Source organism: Oenanthe melanoleuca, chromosome 25 (genome assembly GCF_029582105.1).
Source record: "Oenanthe melanoleuca isolate GR-GAL-2019-014 chromosome 25, OMel1.0, whole genome shotgun sequence".
Classification (NCBI taxonomy): Eukaryota; Metazoa; Chordata; class Aves; order Passeriformes; family Muscicapidae; genus Oenanthe; species Oenanthe melanoleuca.
The window spans coordinates 4,982,324-5,001,905 of NC_079358.1; the positions used below are offsets into that span (position 1 = coordinate 4,982,324).

The 19,582-nt window shown below is 41.8% G+C and overlaps 1 protein-coding gene across 1 annotated transcript in view; it reads right to left on the bottom strand.

The window, feature by feature from the left end:
• EIF4A1 (eukaryotic translation initiation factor 4A1) overlaps window positions 1–17,260 on the bottom strand; it is a 46,740-nt gene extending 29,480 nt beyond the window's left edge. Inside the window, exons 1-4 of the mRNA XM_056510260.1 lie at window positions 17,132–17,260; window positions 15,227–15,262; window positions 14,916–15,019; window positions 9,677–9,845 (exon numbers count right to left, since the gene is read on the bottom strand). Coding sequence (XP_056366235.1) covers window positions 9,677–9,845; window positions 14,916–15,019; window positions 15,227–15,262; window positions 17,132–17,228 — 406 coding nt within the window. The 5' untranslated portion in view covers window positions 17,229–17,260. The remainder of the gene's footprint in view (window positions 1–9,676; window positions 9,846–14,915; window positions 15,020–15,226; window positions 15,263–17,131) is intronic.
• Between the last annotated feature and the right edge of the window lie 2,322 nt (window positions 17,261–19,582).

Consider the following 19,582-nt stretch of genomic DNA (forward strand, 5'->3'; position numbering starts at 1 on the left):
AAAATCCAAAATTTCTACAAAATCCTAAAAATGGGAAGAAAATCAATAAAATTTTGGGGTATTTTGGGTGAGAAAATTCAGATTTTTGGAAAAAATAGGGGGGATGGATGGGAAATTTGGGGGTTTTTTGGAGATTTTGGGGGATTTTAAAGGAATTTTAGGATTTTTTGGGGATTTTTTGGGGGTTTTTGGGGAAATTTTGGGGATTTTTTGGGGGATTTTTTTGGGGATTTTTTTTTGGGATTTTTTCGGGGATTATTTTTGGGAATTTTTGGAATTTTTTGAGGATTTTTTGGGAATTTTTGGGGGATTTTTTGGGGTTTTTTTTGGAATTTTCGGGGGTTTTTTGGGGATTTTTTGGGAATTTTGGGAGATTTTTTGGGTATTTTTGGGGAATTTTTGGGGGTTTTTTGGGGATATTTTTGGGATTTCTTAAATGATTTTTTGGGGACTTTTTAGGAATTTTTTGGGGTTTTTTTGGAGATTTTTTGGGATTTTTTTGGGATTTTTTTGGAATTTTTGGAGAATTTTTTTTAATCTTTGGGGGATTTCTGGACCATTTTATGGGAAATTTTCAGGAATTTTTTGAGATTTTTTTGGGATTTTTTGGGAATTTTTAGAGAATTTTTAGGAATTTTTTAGGATGTTTTTGAATTTTTTGGAAATTATTTTGGAATTTTTGGATAATTTTTTTTTAATCTTTGGGGGTTTTCTGGATCATTTTATGGGAAATTTTCAGGAATTTTTGAGGATTTTTTTAGAGGATTTTTGGAAATTTTTGGGGAACTTTTTGGGAGATTTTTAGGAATTTTTTAGGACTTTTTTGCATTTTTGGGGAATTATTTTGGGATTTTTTTGGAATTTTTGGAGAATTATTTTTTAATATTTGGGGGTTTTCTGGACCATTTTATGGGAAATTTTCAGGAATTTTTTGAGATTTTTTTGGGATTTTTTGGGAATTTTTTGGGGAATTTTTAGGAATTTTTTAGGAATTTTTTTGAATTTTTGGGGAATTATTTTTTTAATCTTTGGGGGTTTTCTGGAGCATTTTATGGGAAATTTTCAGGAATTTTTGGGGATTTTTTTGCGATTTTTTAAATGATTTTTTGGGGACTTTTTAGGAATTTTTTGGGATTTTTTTGGAGATTTTTTGAGATTTTTTTTTTGATTTTTTGGGAATTTTTTAGGAATTTTTTAGGAATTTTTTGGGAATTTTTTAGGAATTTTTTTGAATTTTTGGGGAATTATTTTTTTAATCTTTGGGGGTTTTCTGGATCATTTTATGGGAAATTTTTGGGAATTTTTTTTGGGATTTTTGGAAATTTTTGGGGAATTTTTAGGGAATTATTTTGGGATTTTTGTGGATTTTTTAGGAACTTTTTTGAAGAATTTTTGGAGGATTTTTAGGGAATTTTTGGAAAATTTTCAGGAATTTTATTGGATTTTTTGGGGAATTTTTCTAGAATTTTATTTGAATTTTTGGAGAATTTTTTTGGAATCTTTGAGGAATTTCTGGATCATTTTTTGGGAGTTTTTGGGAACTTTTTTGGAAATTTTTTAAGATTTTTATTGGAATTTTTGGAGAATTTCTGAGGATTTTTTTTTTAATAATTTTGGGGTTTTTTAGGGTTTATTTTGGGGATTTTTTTTTTCTTTTTCTTTTTTTTTTTTTTTTTGCAATTTTCCTTTTTATTTTAAATCTCAAAGTAAATATTTTGGGGTTTTTTTGGGTTTCCAAGATGCATTTTTGGGTGAATTTTGGGAATTTTTGGGGTTTATTTTGGGGTTTTTTGGGGTTTATTTTTTGCTGTTTTTTGGGGTTTTTTGGGGGTTTTTTTTTTACAATTTTGCTTTTTTTTTAAATCCCAAGATAAAATTTTGGGGTTTTTTGGGTTCCCATGAAAATTTTGGTGTAAATTTTGATTTTTTTGGGTTCCCAGGCTGGATTTGGGGTCCATTTTGGGATTTTTTGGGGTTTTTTTGGGATGATATTCGAGAATTGTTTTTCCCCAATTTCAGGGTTTGTATTTCAAATTTCAAGGTAAAATTTTGGGGTTTTTTGGGTTCCCATGAAAATTTTGGGGTAAATTTTGATTTTTTTGGGTTCCCAGGCTGGATTTGGGGTCGATTTTGGGATTTTCTGGTGCTTTATTTTTGGTGTTTTTTTGGGGGGTTTTTTTTGGAATTTTGGGTTTTTTTAAATCCCAAAGTAAAATTTTGGGGTTTTTTGGGTTCCCATGAAAATTCTGGTGTAAATTTTGATTTTTTTGGGTTCCCAGGCTGGATTTGGGGTCGATTTTGGGATTTTTTGGGTTTTTTTTGGGATGATATTTGAGAATTGTTTTTCCCCAATTTTGGGGTTTTTATTTCAAATTCCAACGTAAAATTTTGGGGTTTTTTTCAAATCCCAAAGTAAAATTTTGGGGTTTTTTGGGATTTACTTTGAAGTTTTTTTTTTTTTTTTTACAATTTTGTTTTTTTTTTTAAATCCCAAGGTAAAATTTTGGGGTTTTTTTGGGTTTCCAAGATGCATTTTTGGGTGAATTTTGGGATTTTTTGGGGTTTATTTTGGGTTTTTTTGGTGGTTTTTGGGAATTTTTGGGATATTTTTTGGGGGTTTTTTTGGGGATTTTTTGGGTTCCCAGGCTGGATTTGGGGTCGATTTTGGGATTTTTTGGGGTGATTTTGGAGAGTTTTTTAGGGAATTTTGGTTTTTTTTTCAAATTTCAAGGTAAAATTTTGGGGTTTTTTGGCTTTCCATGAAGATTTTGGGGTAAATTTTGATTTTTTTGGGTTCCCAGGCTGGATTTGGGGCCGATTTTGGGATTTTTTGGGGCTTTTTTGGGATGATTATTTGAGAATTTTTTTTTACAATTTTGCTTTTTTTTTTAAATTTCAAGATAAAATTTTGGGGTTTTTTGGGTTCCCATGAAAATTTTGGTGCAAATTTTGATTTTTTTGGGTTCCCAGGCTGGATTTGGGGTCGATTTTGGGATTTTTTGGGGCTTTATTTTGGGGTTTTTTGGGGTTTATTTTTTGGGTTTTTTGGGTTTTTTTTTTTTTTTTTGGAATTTGGGTTTTTTTTTCAAATTTCAAGGCAAAATTTTGGGGTTTTTTGGGTTCCCATGAAAATTTTGGGGTAAATTTCGATTTTTTTGGGTTCCCAGGCTGGATTTGGGGTCAATTTTGGGATTTTTTGGTGCTTTATTTTGGGGTGATTTTGGGGGAGATTTTTAGGGAATTTTGGGGTTTTTTTCAAATTCCAATGTAAAATTTTGGGGTTTTTTGGCTTTCCATGAAAATTTTGGGGTAAATTTCGGTTTTTTTTGGGTTCCCAGGCTTGATTTGGGGTCGATTTTGGGATTTTCTGGGATTTATTTTGAGGTGTTTTTTTTTTACAATTTTGCTTTTTTTTTAAATCCCAAGGTAAAATTTTGGGGTTTTTTTGTGTTTTCATGTTGGATTTTTGGGTGAATTTTGGGATTTTTTTGGGGTTTATTTTGGGTTTTTTTGGTGGTTTTTGGGAATTTTTGGGATATTTTTTTGGGGTTTTTTTTTGGGGATTTTTAGGGTTCCCAGGCTGGATTTGGGGTCGATTTTGGGATTTTTTGGGGTTTTTTTGGGATGATTCTTTGAGAATTTTTTTTTACAATTTTGCTTTTTTTTTTCAATTTCCAATATAAAATTTTGGGGTTTTCTGGTTTTCCATGAAAATTTTGGGGTAAATTCTGATTTTTTTGGGTTCTCAGGCTGGATTTGGGGTCGATTTTGGGATTTTTGGGGCTTTATTTTGGTGATTTTGGGGCAGTTTTTTAGGGAATTTTGGTTTTTTTTTTCAAATTTCAAGGTAAAATTTTGGGGTTTTTTGGCTTTCCATGAAAATTTTGGTGTAAATTTTGATTTTTTTGGGTTCCCAGGCTGGATTTGGGGTCGATTTTGGGGTTTTTTGGGTCCCCCCCTCAGCCCTGGCGCTGATCAGCCCCCGGGGGGTTTCGGGGTCGGGGCCGGGCAGGACGCGGGGCCGGGACCCCCCCCAGGGTCAGGTGACACGCAGCTCATCACAGGGGGGGACAGCCCCAAAAATCCCCAAAATTCCCCCAAAATTCCTGAGCCTCAAAAATGGGAATTAAAAAAAAAAAAACGGGGAAAAAATACGAAAAAACGGGGAAAAAACACCAAAAAATGGGGAAAAAACATCAAAAAATGGGATTTTTCTTATTTAAAAGCCCCAAATTTGGGATCATCCACAATTCCTAAAATTCCCAAAAATTCCCCAAAATTCCTGAGCCTGAAAAATGGGAATTCACAAAAAAAACGGGGAAAAAATACGAAAAAATGGGGAAAAAAAATCAAAATATGGAGAAAAAAAACACCAAAAATTGGGATTTTTTAAACTAAACTTCCAAAATTTGGGATCACCCACAATTCCCAAAAAATTCCCAAAAAATCCCCAAAATTCCTGAGCCTGAAAAATGGGAATTCCCAAAAAAAACGGGGAAAAAATACGAAAAAATGGGGAAAAAACATCAAAAAATGAGATTTTTTTGAATTAAAAGCCCCAAATTTGGGCACCTCCCACAATTCCCAAAATTCCCAAAAATTCCCCAAAATTCCTGAGGCTGAAAAATGGGAATTCACAAAAAAAAACGGGGAAAAAATACGAAAAAATGGGGAAAAAGCATCAAAAAATGGGATTTTTTTTTAATTAAAAGCCCCAAATTTGGGATCACCCACAATTCCTAAAATTCCCAAAAATTCCCCAAAATTCCTGAGCGTGAAAAATAGGAATTCACAAAAAAAACGGGGAAAAAATATGAAAAAATGGGCAAAAAACATGAAAAAATGGGCAAAAAACATCAAAAATGGGATTGTTTTAATTAAAAGCCCCAAATTTGGGATCACCCACAATTCCCAAAATTCACAAAATTCCCCCAAAATTCCTGAGCCTGAAAAATGGGAATTCCCAAAAAAAAAACACGGGGAAAAAATACGATAAAATGGGGAAAAAACACCAAAAAATGGGGAAAAAACATCAAAAAATGGGATTTTTTTGAGTTAAAAGCCCCAAATTTGGGATCACCCACAATTCCTAAAATTCCCAAAAATTCCCCCAAAATTCCTGAGCCTGAAAAATGGGAATTCACAAAAAAAACGGGGAAAAAATACGAAAAAATGGGGAAAATACATCAAAAAATGGGGAAAAAACACCAAAAATTGGGATTTTTTAAACTAAACTTCCAAAATTTGGGATCACCCACAATTCCCAAAAAATTCCCAAAAAATCCCAAAAATTTCTGAGCCTAAAAAATGGGAATTCCAAAAAAAAAAAAAAAAAAAACGGGGAAAAAATATGAAAAAATAGGGAAAAAACATCAAAAAATGGAGAAAAAAAACACCAAAAATTAAGATTTTTTTGAATTAAAACCCTCAAATTTGGAACCCCCCCACAATTCCAAAATTCCCAAAAATTCCCAAAAATTTCTGAGCCTAAAAAATGGGAATTCCCAAAAAAAAAACAGGGAAAAAATACGAAAAAATGGGGAAAAAACACCAAAAAATGGGGAAAAAACACCAAAATATGGGGAAAAAACCACCAAAAAATTGCAATATTTGAATTAGAATCCCAAAATTTGGGACCAGCCAAAATTCCCAAAAATTCCCCAAAATTCCTGAGCCTAAAAAATGGGAATTGCAAAAAAAAAAAAAAAAAAAAAAAAAGGGGGAAAAAATATGAAAAAATGGGGAAAAACCTCCAAAAAATGGGGAAAAAAACACCAAAAATTGCAATTTTTTAAACAAAATTTTTTTTTTTTTTTTCCCATTTTTGGGTCTCTCAGAGAGATTTTGGGCTGAATTTCCCCATTTTTGGGTCACTCACCCAAATTCCTGTGGTTGAACCACCCCAGACCCAATTTTGGGCCATTTTATCTCATTTTTAATCCATTTTTAATTCGATTTTTCCCATTTTTGGGCCGATTTTCACCAAATTTTTGGGGGTTTTTTTCCCATTTTTGGGTTTCCCAGGGAGATTTTTTGGGGGGTTTTTGGGGTTTTTTTTCCCATTTTTGGGGTGAATTTCCCCATTTTTGGGTCACTCACCCAAATTCCTGCGGTTGAACCATCCCAGACCCAATTTTGGGTCATTTTTAATCCGATTTTTCCCATTTTTGGGCCGATTTTCACCCAATTTTTTGGGGTTTTTTTCCCCATTTTTGGGTCTCTCAGAGAGATTTTGGGGCGAATTTCCCCATTTTTGGGTCACTCACCCAAATTTCTGTGTTTGAGCCACTCCAGACCCAATTTTGAGTCATTTTATCTCATTTTTAATCCATTTTTAATCGGATTTTTCCCGTTTTTTGGGCCAATTTTCACCAAATTTTTGGGGTTTTTTCCCATTTTTGGGTCTCCCCGGGGGGTTTTCGGGGTCGCTGATTCCATTTTTGGGGTGAATTTTGGGATTTTCGGCTCACTTACAGAGGTAGCGGCGGTTGAGCCATCCCTGACCCAATTTTGGGCCATTTTATCTCATTTTTAGGGGTTTTTTTTCTCATTTTTAATCCGATTTTTCCCATTTTTGGGCAGATTTTCACCATTTTTTTTTTATTTTTTCCCATTTTTGGATCTCCCCGGGGGGTTTTCGGGGTCGCTGAGTCCATTTTTGGGGTGAATTTCCCCATTTTTGGCTCACTCACAGAGATACCGATGATTAAACCACCCCAGAACCAAATTTGGGTCATTTTTAATCCGATTTTTCCCATTTTTGGGCCGATTTTCACCATTTTTTTTTTATTTTTTCCCATTTCCGCCTCTCCCCGGGGGGTTTTCGGGGTCGCTGAGTCCATTTTTGGGGTGAATTTTGGGATTTTTGGCTCACTCACACAGATACCAGCGGTTGAGCCACCCCAGACCCAATTTTGGGCCATTTTATCTCATTTTTAGGGGTTTTTTCCTCATTTTTAATCAGATTTTTAATCCGATTTTTCCCATTTTTGGGCCGATTTTCACCCAATTTTTTTTTTATTTTTTCCCATTTCCGCCTCTCCCCGGGGGGTTTTCGGGGTCGCCGAATCCATTTTTGGGGTGAATTTTGGGATTTTCGGCTCACTCACAGAGGTACCGGCAGTTGAACCATCCCTGAACCAATTTTGGGTCATTTTATCTCATTTTTAGGTGTTTTTTTCTCATTTTTAATCCGATTTTTCCCATTTTTGGGCCAATTTTCACCCAATTTTTTGGGGTTTTTTTTTCCCATTTTTGGGTCTCTCAGAGAGATTTTGGGTTGAATTTCCCCATTTTTGGCTCACTCACCCAAATTTCTGCGTTTGAACCACCCCAGACCCAATTTTGGGCCATTTTATCTCATTTTTAATCCATTTTTAATCCGATTTTTCCCATTTTTGGGCCGATTTTCACCAAATTTTTGGGGTTTTTTTTTTCCCATTTTTGGGTTTCCCAGGGAGATTTTTTTGGGGTTTTTGGGTTGATTTTCCCCATTTTTGGGGTGAATTTCCCCATTTTTGGCTCACTCACACAGATACCGGCAGTTGAACCACCCCAGACTCAAATTTTGGGTCATTTTGTCTCATTTTTAGGTGTTTTTTTCTCATTTTTAATCCGATTTTTCCCATTTTTGGGCCAATTTTCACCAAATTTTTGGGGTTTTTTTCCCATTTTTGGGGTTTTGTTGCCATTTTTGGGGTGATTTTCCCCATTTTTGGGGTCACTCACCCAAATGTCTGTGTTTGAGCCACCCCAGACCCAATTTTGGGCCATTTTATCTCATTTTTAGGGTTTTTTTTCTCATTTTTAATCCGATTTTTCCCATTTTTGGGCCGATTTTCACCATTTTTTTTTTATTTTTTTGCCCTTTTTGGGTCTCCCTGGGGGGTTTTCGGGGTCGCTGAGTCCATTTTTGGGGTGAATTTTGGGATTTTCGGCTCACTCACAGAGGTACCGGCGGTTGAGCCACCCCAGACCCAATTTTGGGTCATTTTTAATCCGATTTTCCCCATTTTTGGGCCGATTTTCACCAATTTTTTTTTATTTTTTCCCATTTCCGCCTCTCCCCGGGGGGTTTTCGGGGTCGCTGAATCCATTTTTGGGGTGAATTTTGGGATTTTCGGCTCACTCACAGAGATACCGGCGGTTGAGCCACCCCAGACCCAATTTTGGGTCATTTTATCTCATTTTTAATCCATTTTTAATCCATTTTTAATCCGATTTTTCTCATTTTTGGGCCGATTTTCACCATTTTTTTTTTATTTTTTCCCATTTCCGCCTCTCCCTGGGGGGTTTTCGGGGTCGCTGAGTCCATTTTTGGGGTGAATTTTGGGATTTTTGGCTCACTCACACAGATACCGGCAGTTGAACCATCCCTGACCCCATTTTTAATCCGATTTTTCCCATTTTTGGGCCGATTTTCACCATTTTTTTTTTATTTTTGCCCTTTTTGGGTCTCCCCGGGGGGTTTTCGGGGTCGCTGAGTCCATTTTTGGGGTGAATTTTGGGATTTTTGGCTCACTTACAGAGGTACCGATGATTAAACCACCCCAGACCCAATTTTGGGTCATTTTTAATCGGATTTTTCTCATTTTTGGGCCGATTTTCACCATTTTTTTTTTTTTTTTTGCCCTTTTTAGGTCTCCCCGGGGGGTTTTCGGGGTCTCTGAGTCCATTTTTGGGGTGAATTTCCCCATTTTTGGCTCACTCACAGAGATACCGATGATTAAACCACCCCAGACCAAATTTTGGGTCATTTTTAATCCGATTTTTCCCATTTTTGGGCCGATTTTCACCTTTTTTTTTTTTTTTTTTGCCCTTTTTGGGTCTCCCTGGGGGGTTTTCGAGGTCGCTGATTCCATTTTTGGGGTGAATTTTGGGATTTTCGGCTCACTCACACAGATACCGGCAGTTGAACCATCCCTGACCCCATTTTTAATCCGATTTTTCCCATTTTTGGGCTGATTTTCACCAAATTTTTTTCAGTTTCTTCCCATTTTTGGGTCTCCCCGGGGGGTTTTCGGGGTGGCCGAGTCCATTTTTGGGGTGAATTTCCCCATTTTTGGCTCACTCACCCAAATTTCAGTGTTTGAACCACCCCAGACCCAATTTTGGGTCATTTTTAATCCGATTTTTCCCATTTTTGGGCCGATTTTCACCCAATTTTTGGGTTTTTTTCCCATTTCCGCCTCTCCCCGGGGGGTTTTCGGGGTGGCCGAGTCCATTTTTGGGGTGAATTTTGGGATTTTTGGCTCACTCACACAGGTACCGGCGGTTGAGCCATCCCTGAACCAATTTTGGGCCATTTTATCTCATTTTTAATCCATTTTTAATCCGATTTTTCCCATTTTTGGGCCGATTTTCACCAATTTTTTTTTTATTTTTTCCCATTTCCGCCTCTCCCCGGGGGGTTTTCGAGGTCGCTGAGTCCATTTTTGGGGTGAATTTCCCCATTTTTGGCTCACTCACACAGGTACCGGCGGTTGAGCCATCCCTGAACCAATTTTGGGCCATTTTATCTCATTTTTAATCCATTTTTAATCCGATTTTTCCCATTTTTGGGCCGATTTTCACCAATTTTTTTTTTATTTTTTCCCATTTCCGCCTCTCCCCGGGGGGTTTTCGGGGTCGCTGAATCCATTTTTGGGGTGAATTTTGGGATTTTGGGCTCACTCACAGAGGTACCGGCGGTTGAGCATGTCGAAGACGCGCCCGGGCGTCCCCACCACCACGTGCGGCGCCTCCAGCTGCAGCTTCTGCACCTCGGCCCGGACGTTGGTGCCGCCGATGCAGGCGTGGCATGAGGCGCCCATGTAGTCCCCGAGGGCCATCACCACCTTCTGGATCTGTGACGTCATCGGTGATGTCATCAGTGAGGTCACGACACGAAAAATCCCCAAGAAAATCGCATTAAAAACACCAAAATCCCGTTAAAAATCACCAAAATCCCGTTAAAATTCCCGTTTTTGGCACCCAAATTTGGTCCCCGAGGGCCATCACCACCTTCTGGGTCTGTGACGTCATCAGTGACATCATAGGTGAGGTCACGACACAAAAAAATCCCCGAGAAAATCCCATTTAGAATGGCAAAATCGCGATAAAAATACCCAAAATCCCGTTAAAAATCCTGTTATTTGCACCCAAATTTGGTCCCTAAGCACCATGACCACCTTCTGGATCTGTGATGTCATCGGTGACGTCATCAGTGAGGTCATAACATGAAAAATTCCCGCGAAAATCCCATTTAAAACGCCAAAATCCCATCAAAATTCCTAAAAAAACCCATTAAAATCCCGTTTTTTACACCCAAATTTGGTCCCTCAGGGCCATCACCACCTTCTGGGTCTGTGACATCATCGATGACGTCATCAGTGAGGTAAAAACCCCAAAAAGCCCCACTTCAATACCATTAAAAACACCAAAATCCCACTAAAAATACCCAAAATCCCTTAAAAATTCCTATTTTTGGAACCCAAATTTGGTCCCTGAGCACCATCACCACCTTCTGGGTCTGTGACGTCATCGGTGATGTCATCAGTGAGGTCACGACACAAAAAATCCCCGCGAAAATCGCATTTGAAACGGCGAAATCCCATCAAAATTCCTAAAAAAACTCGTCAAAATCCCATTTTTTACACCCAAATTTGGTCCCCGAGGGCCATCACCACCTTCTGGGTCTGTGACGTCATCGGTGACGTCATCAGTGAGGTAAAAACCCCAAAAATCCCCACTTCAATGCCATTAAAAACACCAAAATCCCACTAAAAATACCCAAAATCCCTTAAAAATTCCCGTTTTTTACACCCAAATTTGATCCTGGGGCGCCATCACAACCCTCTGGATCTGTGACGTCATCAGTGACGTCATCAATGAGGTCAGAACATAAAAAATCCCCGAGCAAATCGCACTAGGAACACCAAAATCCCAATTAAAATCCCCAAAAATCCCACTTAAAAATTTCATTTTTTACACCCAAATTTGGCCCCTGAGCACCATCACCACCCGCTGGACCTGTGACGTCATCGATGACATCATCACTGAGGTCACAGCACCAAAAAACAGCGTTTGAAACCCCCAAAACCCCGTGAAGAATCCCCAAAAATCCCGTTAAAAAAATCCCATTTTTTACACCCAAATTTGGTCCCCGAGCGCCACCAGAATCTGTGACGTCATCAGTGACATCACCAATGACATCATCACCCCCCAAAAAATCCCAAATCCCCCACTATAATCCACCACAAATTAGATTTTTTTAAAAAAAACCCAAAACCCAAAATTTTTTTCCAATTTTTTTGGCCCTTGTCCCACCCCGCAGCAATGACGTCATCTGTGATGCAACCAATGACGTCATCAGTGACATCATCAATGACATCATCACCCAAAAAATATCTCAAATTCCCCAAAAATTAAATTTTTAAAAAACCAAAATTCAATTTTTTTCCCGTTTTTGGCTCCTGCCTCACCCAGCAGCAATGACGTCACCTGTGACGCAACCAATGACGTCATCAGTGACATCATCAATGAAATTATCACCAAAAAAAAAAAAAAAAATCTCAAATCCCCCAAAATTTAAATTTTTAAAAAACCAAAACTCAAAATTTTCCCCATTTTTGGCTCCTGTCCCACCCAGCAGCAATGACGTCACCTGTGACGCAACCAATGACGTCATCAATGACATCACCAAAAAAACCTCAAATCCCCCAAAAATTAAATTTAAAAAAAACCAAAACTCAAAATTTTTCCCGTTTTTGGCTCCTGTCCCACCCAGCAGCAATGACGTCACCCGTGATGCAATCAATGACGTCATCAATGACATCATCAATGAAATTATCACAAAAAAAAAAAAAAAATCTCAAATCCCCCAAAAAATTAAATTTTTAAAAAACCAAAACTCAAAATTTTTCCCATTTTTGGCTCCTGTCCCACCCAGCAGCAATGACGTCACCTCTGACACAACCAATGACGTCATCAATGATGTAATCTCCCACCAAAAATCCATAATCCCCCACAAATTAAATTTAAAAAAAAACCCAAAACAACCCAAAATTGTTTCCAGTTTTTGGTCCCTGTCTCACCCAGCAGCAATGACGTCACTTTGTGACACAACCAATGACGTCATCAATGGCATCATCAATGAAATTATCACAAAAAAAAAAAAAAAAATCTCAAATCCCCCAAAAATTAAATTTTTAAAAAACCAAAACTCAAAATTTTTCCCATTTTTGGCCCCTGCCCCACCCAGCAGCGATGACGTCACCTGTGACGCAACCAATGACGTCATCAATTATGTAATCACCCACCAAAAATCCCAAATCCCCCACAAATTATATTAAAAAAAAAAAAACAAAAACCCGAAATTTTTCCCGTTTTTGGCTCATCCCACCCAGCAGTGATGACATCACTTGTGACGCAACCAATGACATCATCAACGACATCATCACCCAATAATTAAAATTTATAAAAACCCAAAATACCCCAAATTTTTTTCCCATTTTTGGCCCCAGTCCCACCCAACAGCAATGACGCAACCAATGACGTCAGCAATGACGTCATCACCCAAAAAATCCTCCCCCAAACCCCCAAATTTTCCCCTTTTTTGACCCATTTTTCTCTTTTTTTTTTTTTTTTTTTTGGGGTGATGACGTCACTGATGAGGTCACGCGTGTGCCCCAGGCATGAACCAGCCGGACACTGGTCTGGACTGGGATGAACTGGGAGCGGCTGCTCTGCCCCCGCCGGATTCGGGACCGGGGCCACAGAGCCCCGCCCTGCCCAGGCGGCGGGGGAGGGGGATACTGGGAGGGACTGGGAGGGACTGGGAGGGACTGGGATGGCCTGGGATGGGACTGGGAGAGGACTGGGATATATTGGGATATACTGGGATATACTGGGATGGGACTGGGAGGGACTGGGAGGGAACTGGGATATACTGGGGATACTGGGAGGGACTGGGATGGGACTGGGATGGGATTGGGATGGACTGGGATTGGGGGTGAGGGGGACTGGGAGGGACTGGGATATATTGGGATATACTGGGAGGGACTGGGAAGGGACTGGGATATACTGGGATATACTGGGAGTGACTGGGATATATTGGGATGGGACTGGGATGGGATACTGGGATATACTGGGATATACTGGGATGGGACTGGGATATATTGGGATATACTGGGAGGGAACTGGGATGGGACTGGGAGGGACTGGGATATACTGGGAGGGACTGGGAGGGAACTGGGATATACTGGGATGGACTGGGAAGGGCTGTGGCTACTGGGATACTGGGATATACTGGGAGGGTCTGGGATATACTCTGATATAGTGGGATATACTGGGATAGACTGGGATGGGACTGGGAGGGAACTGGGATGGGACTGGGATATACTGGGAGGGAACTGGGATATATTGTGATATACTGGGATGGACTGGGATATACTGGGAGGGACTGGGATATACTGGAAGGGACTGGGAGGGACTGGGATGGGATAGAGATGGGACTGGGAGGGACTGGGATATACTGGAAGGGACTGGGAGGGACTGGGATGGGATACTGGGATGGGACTGGGACACACTGGGAGGGAACTGGGAGGGACTGGGATATTCTAGGAGAGACTGGGATGGGGATACTGGGAGGGACTGGGATGGGACTGGGATATACTGGGATGGACTGGAATGGGACTAGAATGGACTGGGATGTACTGGGATGTACTGGGCTATACTGGAGCAAACCAGTTTAGAGAGGGTTAGAACGGTCTATACTGGTTTGGACTGGTATGGGCCAGTTTGGACTGGGTTATACTGGTTTGGACCAGTCTGGATTAGGATCACACTGGTTTGGACTGGTTTGGATTTATTGAGCTCAGATTATACTGGTTTATACTGGTTTGGATTTATTAAACCCAGTTATACTGGTTTATACTGGTTTGGATTTACTGAGCTCAGGTTATACTGGTTCATACTGGTTTATACTGGTTTGGATTCATGGAGCTCAGATTATACTGGTTTATACTGGTTTATACTGGTTTGGATTTATTAAACCCAGTTATACTGGTTTATACTGGTTTGGATTTATTGAGCTCAGGTTATACTGGTTTATACTGGTTTGGATTCCTGGAGCTCAGATTATACTGGTTTATACTGGTTTATACTGGTTTGGATTTATTAAACCCAGTTATACTGGTTTATACTGGTTTGGATTTATTGAGCTCAGGTTATACTGGTTTATACTGGTTTGGATTCATGGAGCTCAGATTATACTGGTTTATACTGGTTTGGATTTATTAAACCCAGTTATACTGGTTTATACTGGTTTGGAAATATTGAGCTCAGGTTATATTGGTTTATACTGGTTTGGATTTACTGAGCTCAGATTATACTGGTTTAGATTTACTGAGCTCAGGTTTTACTGGTTTATACTGGTTTGGATTTATGGAGCTCAGATTATACTGATTTATACTGATTTATACTGGTTTATACTGGTTTATACTGGTTTGAATTTACTGAGCTCAGGTTATACTGGTTTACACTGGTTTGGATTTATGGAGCTCAGATTATACTGGTTTAGATTTACTGAGCTCAGGTTTTACTGGTTTATACTGGTTTCAACTTGGCTGTACTGGTTTATACCAGTTGGTGTTTATTGAGCCCAGTTATACTGGTTTATACTGGTCCATACTGGTCTGTGCAACCTTGCACTGGGGTTTAAACCTCCACAAACCAGTCCAAAATAATTCATACTGGTTTTTACTGGTCTAAACTGGTATATCACCCCCTCCCCATCAGCCACCAGGGGGCGCTCTCTGAACACCCCCAGGTGTTCCAACCACTCCAAACCGGTTTAAACCCCTCTGAACCAGTTCAAACTGGTTCAAACCCCTCCGAACCGATCCATACTGGTTCATACTGGTTTGTACTGGTACCTGCTGGGCGAGCTCGCGGGTCGGGGCGAGCACGAGGGCCTGGGTGGCCTTGAGCTCCAGCTCCACCTGCTGCAGGATGGAGATGGCGAAGGTGGCGGTTTTACCTGTGCCCGACTGCGCCTGCGCGATGACGTCATAACCTAGGACAGGTGAGAACGGACAGGTGAGACAGGTGTGTGAGTGTGTGTGACGTCACGGGTTTTACCTGTGCCCGACTGCGCCTGCGCGATGACGTCATAGCCTGTGGGAACGGACAGGTGAGAACGGACAGGTGAGTTACAGGTGTGTGTGTGTGACGTCACGGGTTTTACCTGTGCCCGACTGCGCCTGCGCGATGACGTCATAGCCTAGGACAGACAGGTGAGAACAGGTGAGTTACAGGTGTGTTACAGGTGTGTGTGTGTGACGTCACAGGTTTTACCTGCGCCTGCGCGATGACGTCATAGCCTGGAACAGACAGGTGTGTTACAGGTGTGTGTGTGTGTGTGACGTCACAGGTGTGTTACCTGTGCCCGACTGCGCCTGCGCGATGACGTCATAGCCTGCAACGGACGTAACAGGTGTGTTACAGGTGTGGGTGTGTGTGACGTCACAGGTTTTACCTGTGCCCGACTGCGCCTGCGCGATGACGTCATAGCCTGGGACAGGTGTGTGTGACGTCACAGGTGTTACCTGTGCCTGACTGCGCCTGCGCGATGACGTCATAGCCTAGGACAGGTGAGAACAACAGGTGTGTTACAGGTGAGCTACAGGTGTGTGTGTGACGTCACAGGTGTGTTACCTGTGCCCGCCTGCGCGATGACGTCATAGCCTGGAACAGGTGAGAACGGACAGGTGAGTGTGAGTGACGTCACAGGTGTTACCTGTGCCCGACTGCGCCTGCGCGATGACGTCATAGCCTAGAACAGGTGAGGACAGACAGGTGTGTGACAGGTGTGTTACAGGTGTGTGTGTGTGACGTCACAGGTGTTACCTGAGGGATGACGTCACAGCCTGGAACAGGTGAGCACAGGTGTGTGTGTGTATGACGTCACAGTTTTTACCTGGGTGATGATGTCATAGCCTGGGAAATCAGGTGTAGAGAAACTGTACTGGTCTATACTGGTTTATACTGGTCTATACCGGTCTATACTGTTCTATACTGGTCTATACTGGTTTATACTGGTCTATACTGGCCTATACTGGTCTATACTGGTCTATACTGGTTTATACTGGTCTATACTGGTCTCACCTTTGATGCAGGGCAGGATAGCTCTCTGCTGGATGGCCGAGGGTTTCTCGAAGCCGTAGATCCAGTTATACTGGGTTATACTGGGTTATACTGGGTTATACTGACCCGTACCGGTATATACTGGTCTATACTGGTCTATACTGGTTTATACTGGTTTATACTGGTTTATACTGGTTTTACCTTTGATACAAGGCAGGATAGCCCGTTGTTGGATGGCCGAGGGTTTCTCGAAGCCGTAGGCGTAGATCCCAGTTATACTGGGTTATACTGGGTTATACTGGGTTATACTGGGTTATACTGGGTTATACTGGCCCGTAGCGCTCTGTACCATTCTGTACTGGTTTATACTGGTTTATACTGGTCTCACCTTTGATACAAGGCAGGATAGCTCTCTGCTGGATGGCCGAGGGTTTCTCGAAGCCGTAGGCGTAGATCCCAGTTATACTGGGTTATACTGGGTTATACCGGGTTATACCAGTCTATACTGGTTTAAACTGGTCTATACTGGTTTATACTGGTTTTACCTTTGATGCAGGGCAGGATAGCCCGTTGTTGGATGGCCGAGGGTTTCTCGAAGCCGTAGGCGTAGATCCCAGTTATACTGGGTTATACTGGGTTATACTGGGTTATACCAGTCTATACTGGTTTATACTGGTCTATACTGGTTTATACTGGTCTCACCTTTGATGCAGGGCAGGATAGCCCTCTGTTGGATGGCCGAGGGTTTCTCGAAGCCGTAGGCGTAGATCCCAGTTATACTGGGTTATACTGGGTTATACTGGGTTATACTGACCCGTACCGGTATATACAGATCTATACTGGTCTATACTGGTTTATACTGGTTTATACTGGTTTTACCTTTGATGCAGGGCAGGATAGCTCTCTGCTGGATAGCTGAAGGTTTCTCGAAGCCGTAGGCGTAGATCCCAGTTATACTGGGTTATACCGGTATATACTGATCTATACTGGTTTATACTGGTTTTACCTTTGATACAAGGCAGGATAGCCCGTTGTTGGATAGCTGAAGGTTTCTCGAAGCCGTAGGCGTAGATCCCGCGCAGCAGCGCCTCCGACAGGTTCATCTCGTCGAAGCTGTCCACCACCTCGTGCCAGTTACTCTGCACCAGTAACACCAGTAACCACCAGTAAGGACCAGTACAGCTCGTGGGAACCCGGTATCAACCAGCACAGGCCGATCCCAGTTTAATTCTACCCCTCCCAGTCCATCCCAGTTTGATTTTAACCCTCCCCCGTCACTCCCAGTTTAACTAAAATTCCTCCCAGTTTAACTAAAATCCTTCCCAGTCCATCCCAGTTCCACTCTTAACTCATCCCAGTCACTCCCAGTTTGATTTTAACCCTCCCCAGTCACTCCCAGTTCAACTCTGACCCCTCCCAGTCCATCCCAGTTTGACTCTAACCCTTCCCATTCCTTCCCAGTTTTATTTTAGGCTTTGCCGTCACTCCCAGTTCACCTAAAATTCCTCCCAGTCCCTCCCAGTTTAACTAAAACCCTTCCCAGTCTGTCCCAGTTTAACCCTAACCCATCCCAGTCTGTCCCAGTTTAACCCTAACCCATCCCAGTACACCACAGTTCAGCTGAAACCCCTCCCAGTCCATCCCAGTTTAATTTTAACCCATCCCAATCCATCCCAGTTTGACTCCAGTCTCTCCCAGTTCAACTCTAACCCCTCCCAGTCCATCCCAGTTTGATTTTAACCCTCCCCAGTCCATCCCAGTTTAACCCTAACCCTTCACAGTCCTTCCCAGTCCATCCCAGTCACCCCAGTAAAGGCCTGTGTCTCTCCCAGTCCATCCCAGTTTGATTTTAACCCTCCCCAGTCCATCCCAGTTTAACCCTAACCCATCCCAGTACACCACAGTTCAGCTGAAACCCGTCCCAGTCCATCCCAGTTTAATTTTAACCCTCACCAGTCACTCCCAGTTTGATTTTAATCCCTCCCAGTCCATCCCAGTTTGATTTTTAACCCTCACCAGTCACTCCCAGTTTGATTTTAATCCCTCCCAGTCCATCCCAGTTTCTCACAGTTTGATTTTAAACTTTGCCAGTCACTCCCAGTTCACCTAAAATTCCTCCCAGTCCCTCCCAGTTTAACTAAAACCCTTCCCAGTCACTCCCAATTTGACTCCAACTCATCCCAGTCACTCCCAGTTTGATTTTAACCCCTCCCAGTCCATCCCAGTTTAATTCTAACCCATCCCAGTCCATCCCAGTTTGACTCCAGTCTCTCCCAGTTCAACTCTAACCCCTCCCAGTCCATCCCAGTTTGATTTTAACCCTCCCCAGTCCATCCCAGTTTAACCCTAACCCTTCACAGTCCTTCCCAGTCCATCCCAGTCACCCCAGTAAAGGCCTGTGTCTCTCCCAGTCCATCCCAGTTTGATTTTAACCCTCCCCAGTCCATCCCAGTTCACCTCTGACCCCTCCCAGCCCATCCCAGTTTGACTCTAACCCATCCCAGTACATCCCCGTTTTATTTTAACTCTTCCCAGTCCATCCCAGTTTGACACCAGTGCCTCCCAGTTTAACCCTAACCCTTCCCAGTCACTCCCAGTTTGACTCTAACCCATCCCAGTCACTCCCAGTCTATCCCAGTTTGACTCTTAACTAATCCCAGTCACTCCCAGTTGGAATTTAACCCATCCCAGTCACTCCCAGTTTAACCCTAACCCATCCCAGTCCTTCCCAGTCACCCCAGTAAAGGCCTGTGCCTCTCCCAGTCACTCCCAGTTTGATTTTAACCCTCACCAGTCACTCCCAGTTCAACTAAGATTCCTCCCAGTTTATCTAAAACCCTTCCCAGTCACTCCCAGTTCAACTCTAAACCACCCCAGTCACTCCCAGTTTGATTTTAACCCTCCCCAGTCACTCCCAGTTTAACCCTAACCCATCCCAGTTTGATTTTAACCCGCTCCAGTCTCACCCAGTTTCACCCCAACCCATCCCAGTCACCCCAGTAAAGGCCTCTGCCTCTCCCAGTCCAGCCCAGTTTGGCTTTAACCCTCCCCAGTCCATCCCAGTTTAACTAAAACCCTTCCCAGTCACTCCAAGTTTGATTTTAGCCCCTCCCAGTTTAACCCTGACCCTTCCCAGTCACTCCCAGTTTGATTTTAATCCCTCCCAGTCCATCCCAGTTTCTCCCAGTTTGATTTTAAGCTCTGCCAGTCACTCCCAGTTTAAGTGAAATTCCTCCCAGTCCCTCCCAGTTTAACTAAAACCCTTCCCAGTCACTCCCAGTTTGATTTTAACCCTCCCCAGTCCATCCCAGTTTAACCCTAACCCATCCCAGTCCATCCCAGTCACCCCAGTAAAGGCCTCTGCCTCTCCCAGTCCAGCCCAGTTTGGCTTTAACCCTCCCCAGTCCATCCCAGTTTAACTAAAACTCTTCCCAGTCACTCCCAGTTTGATTTTAGC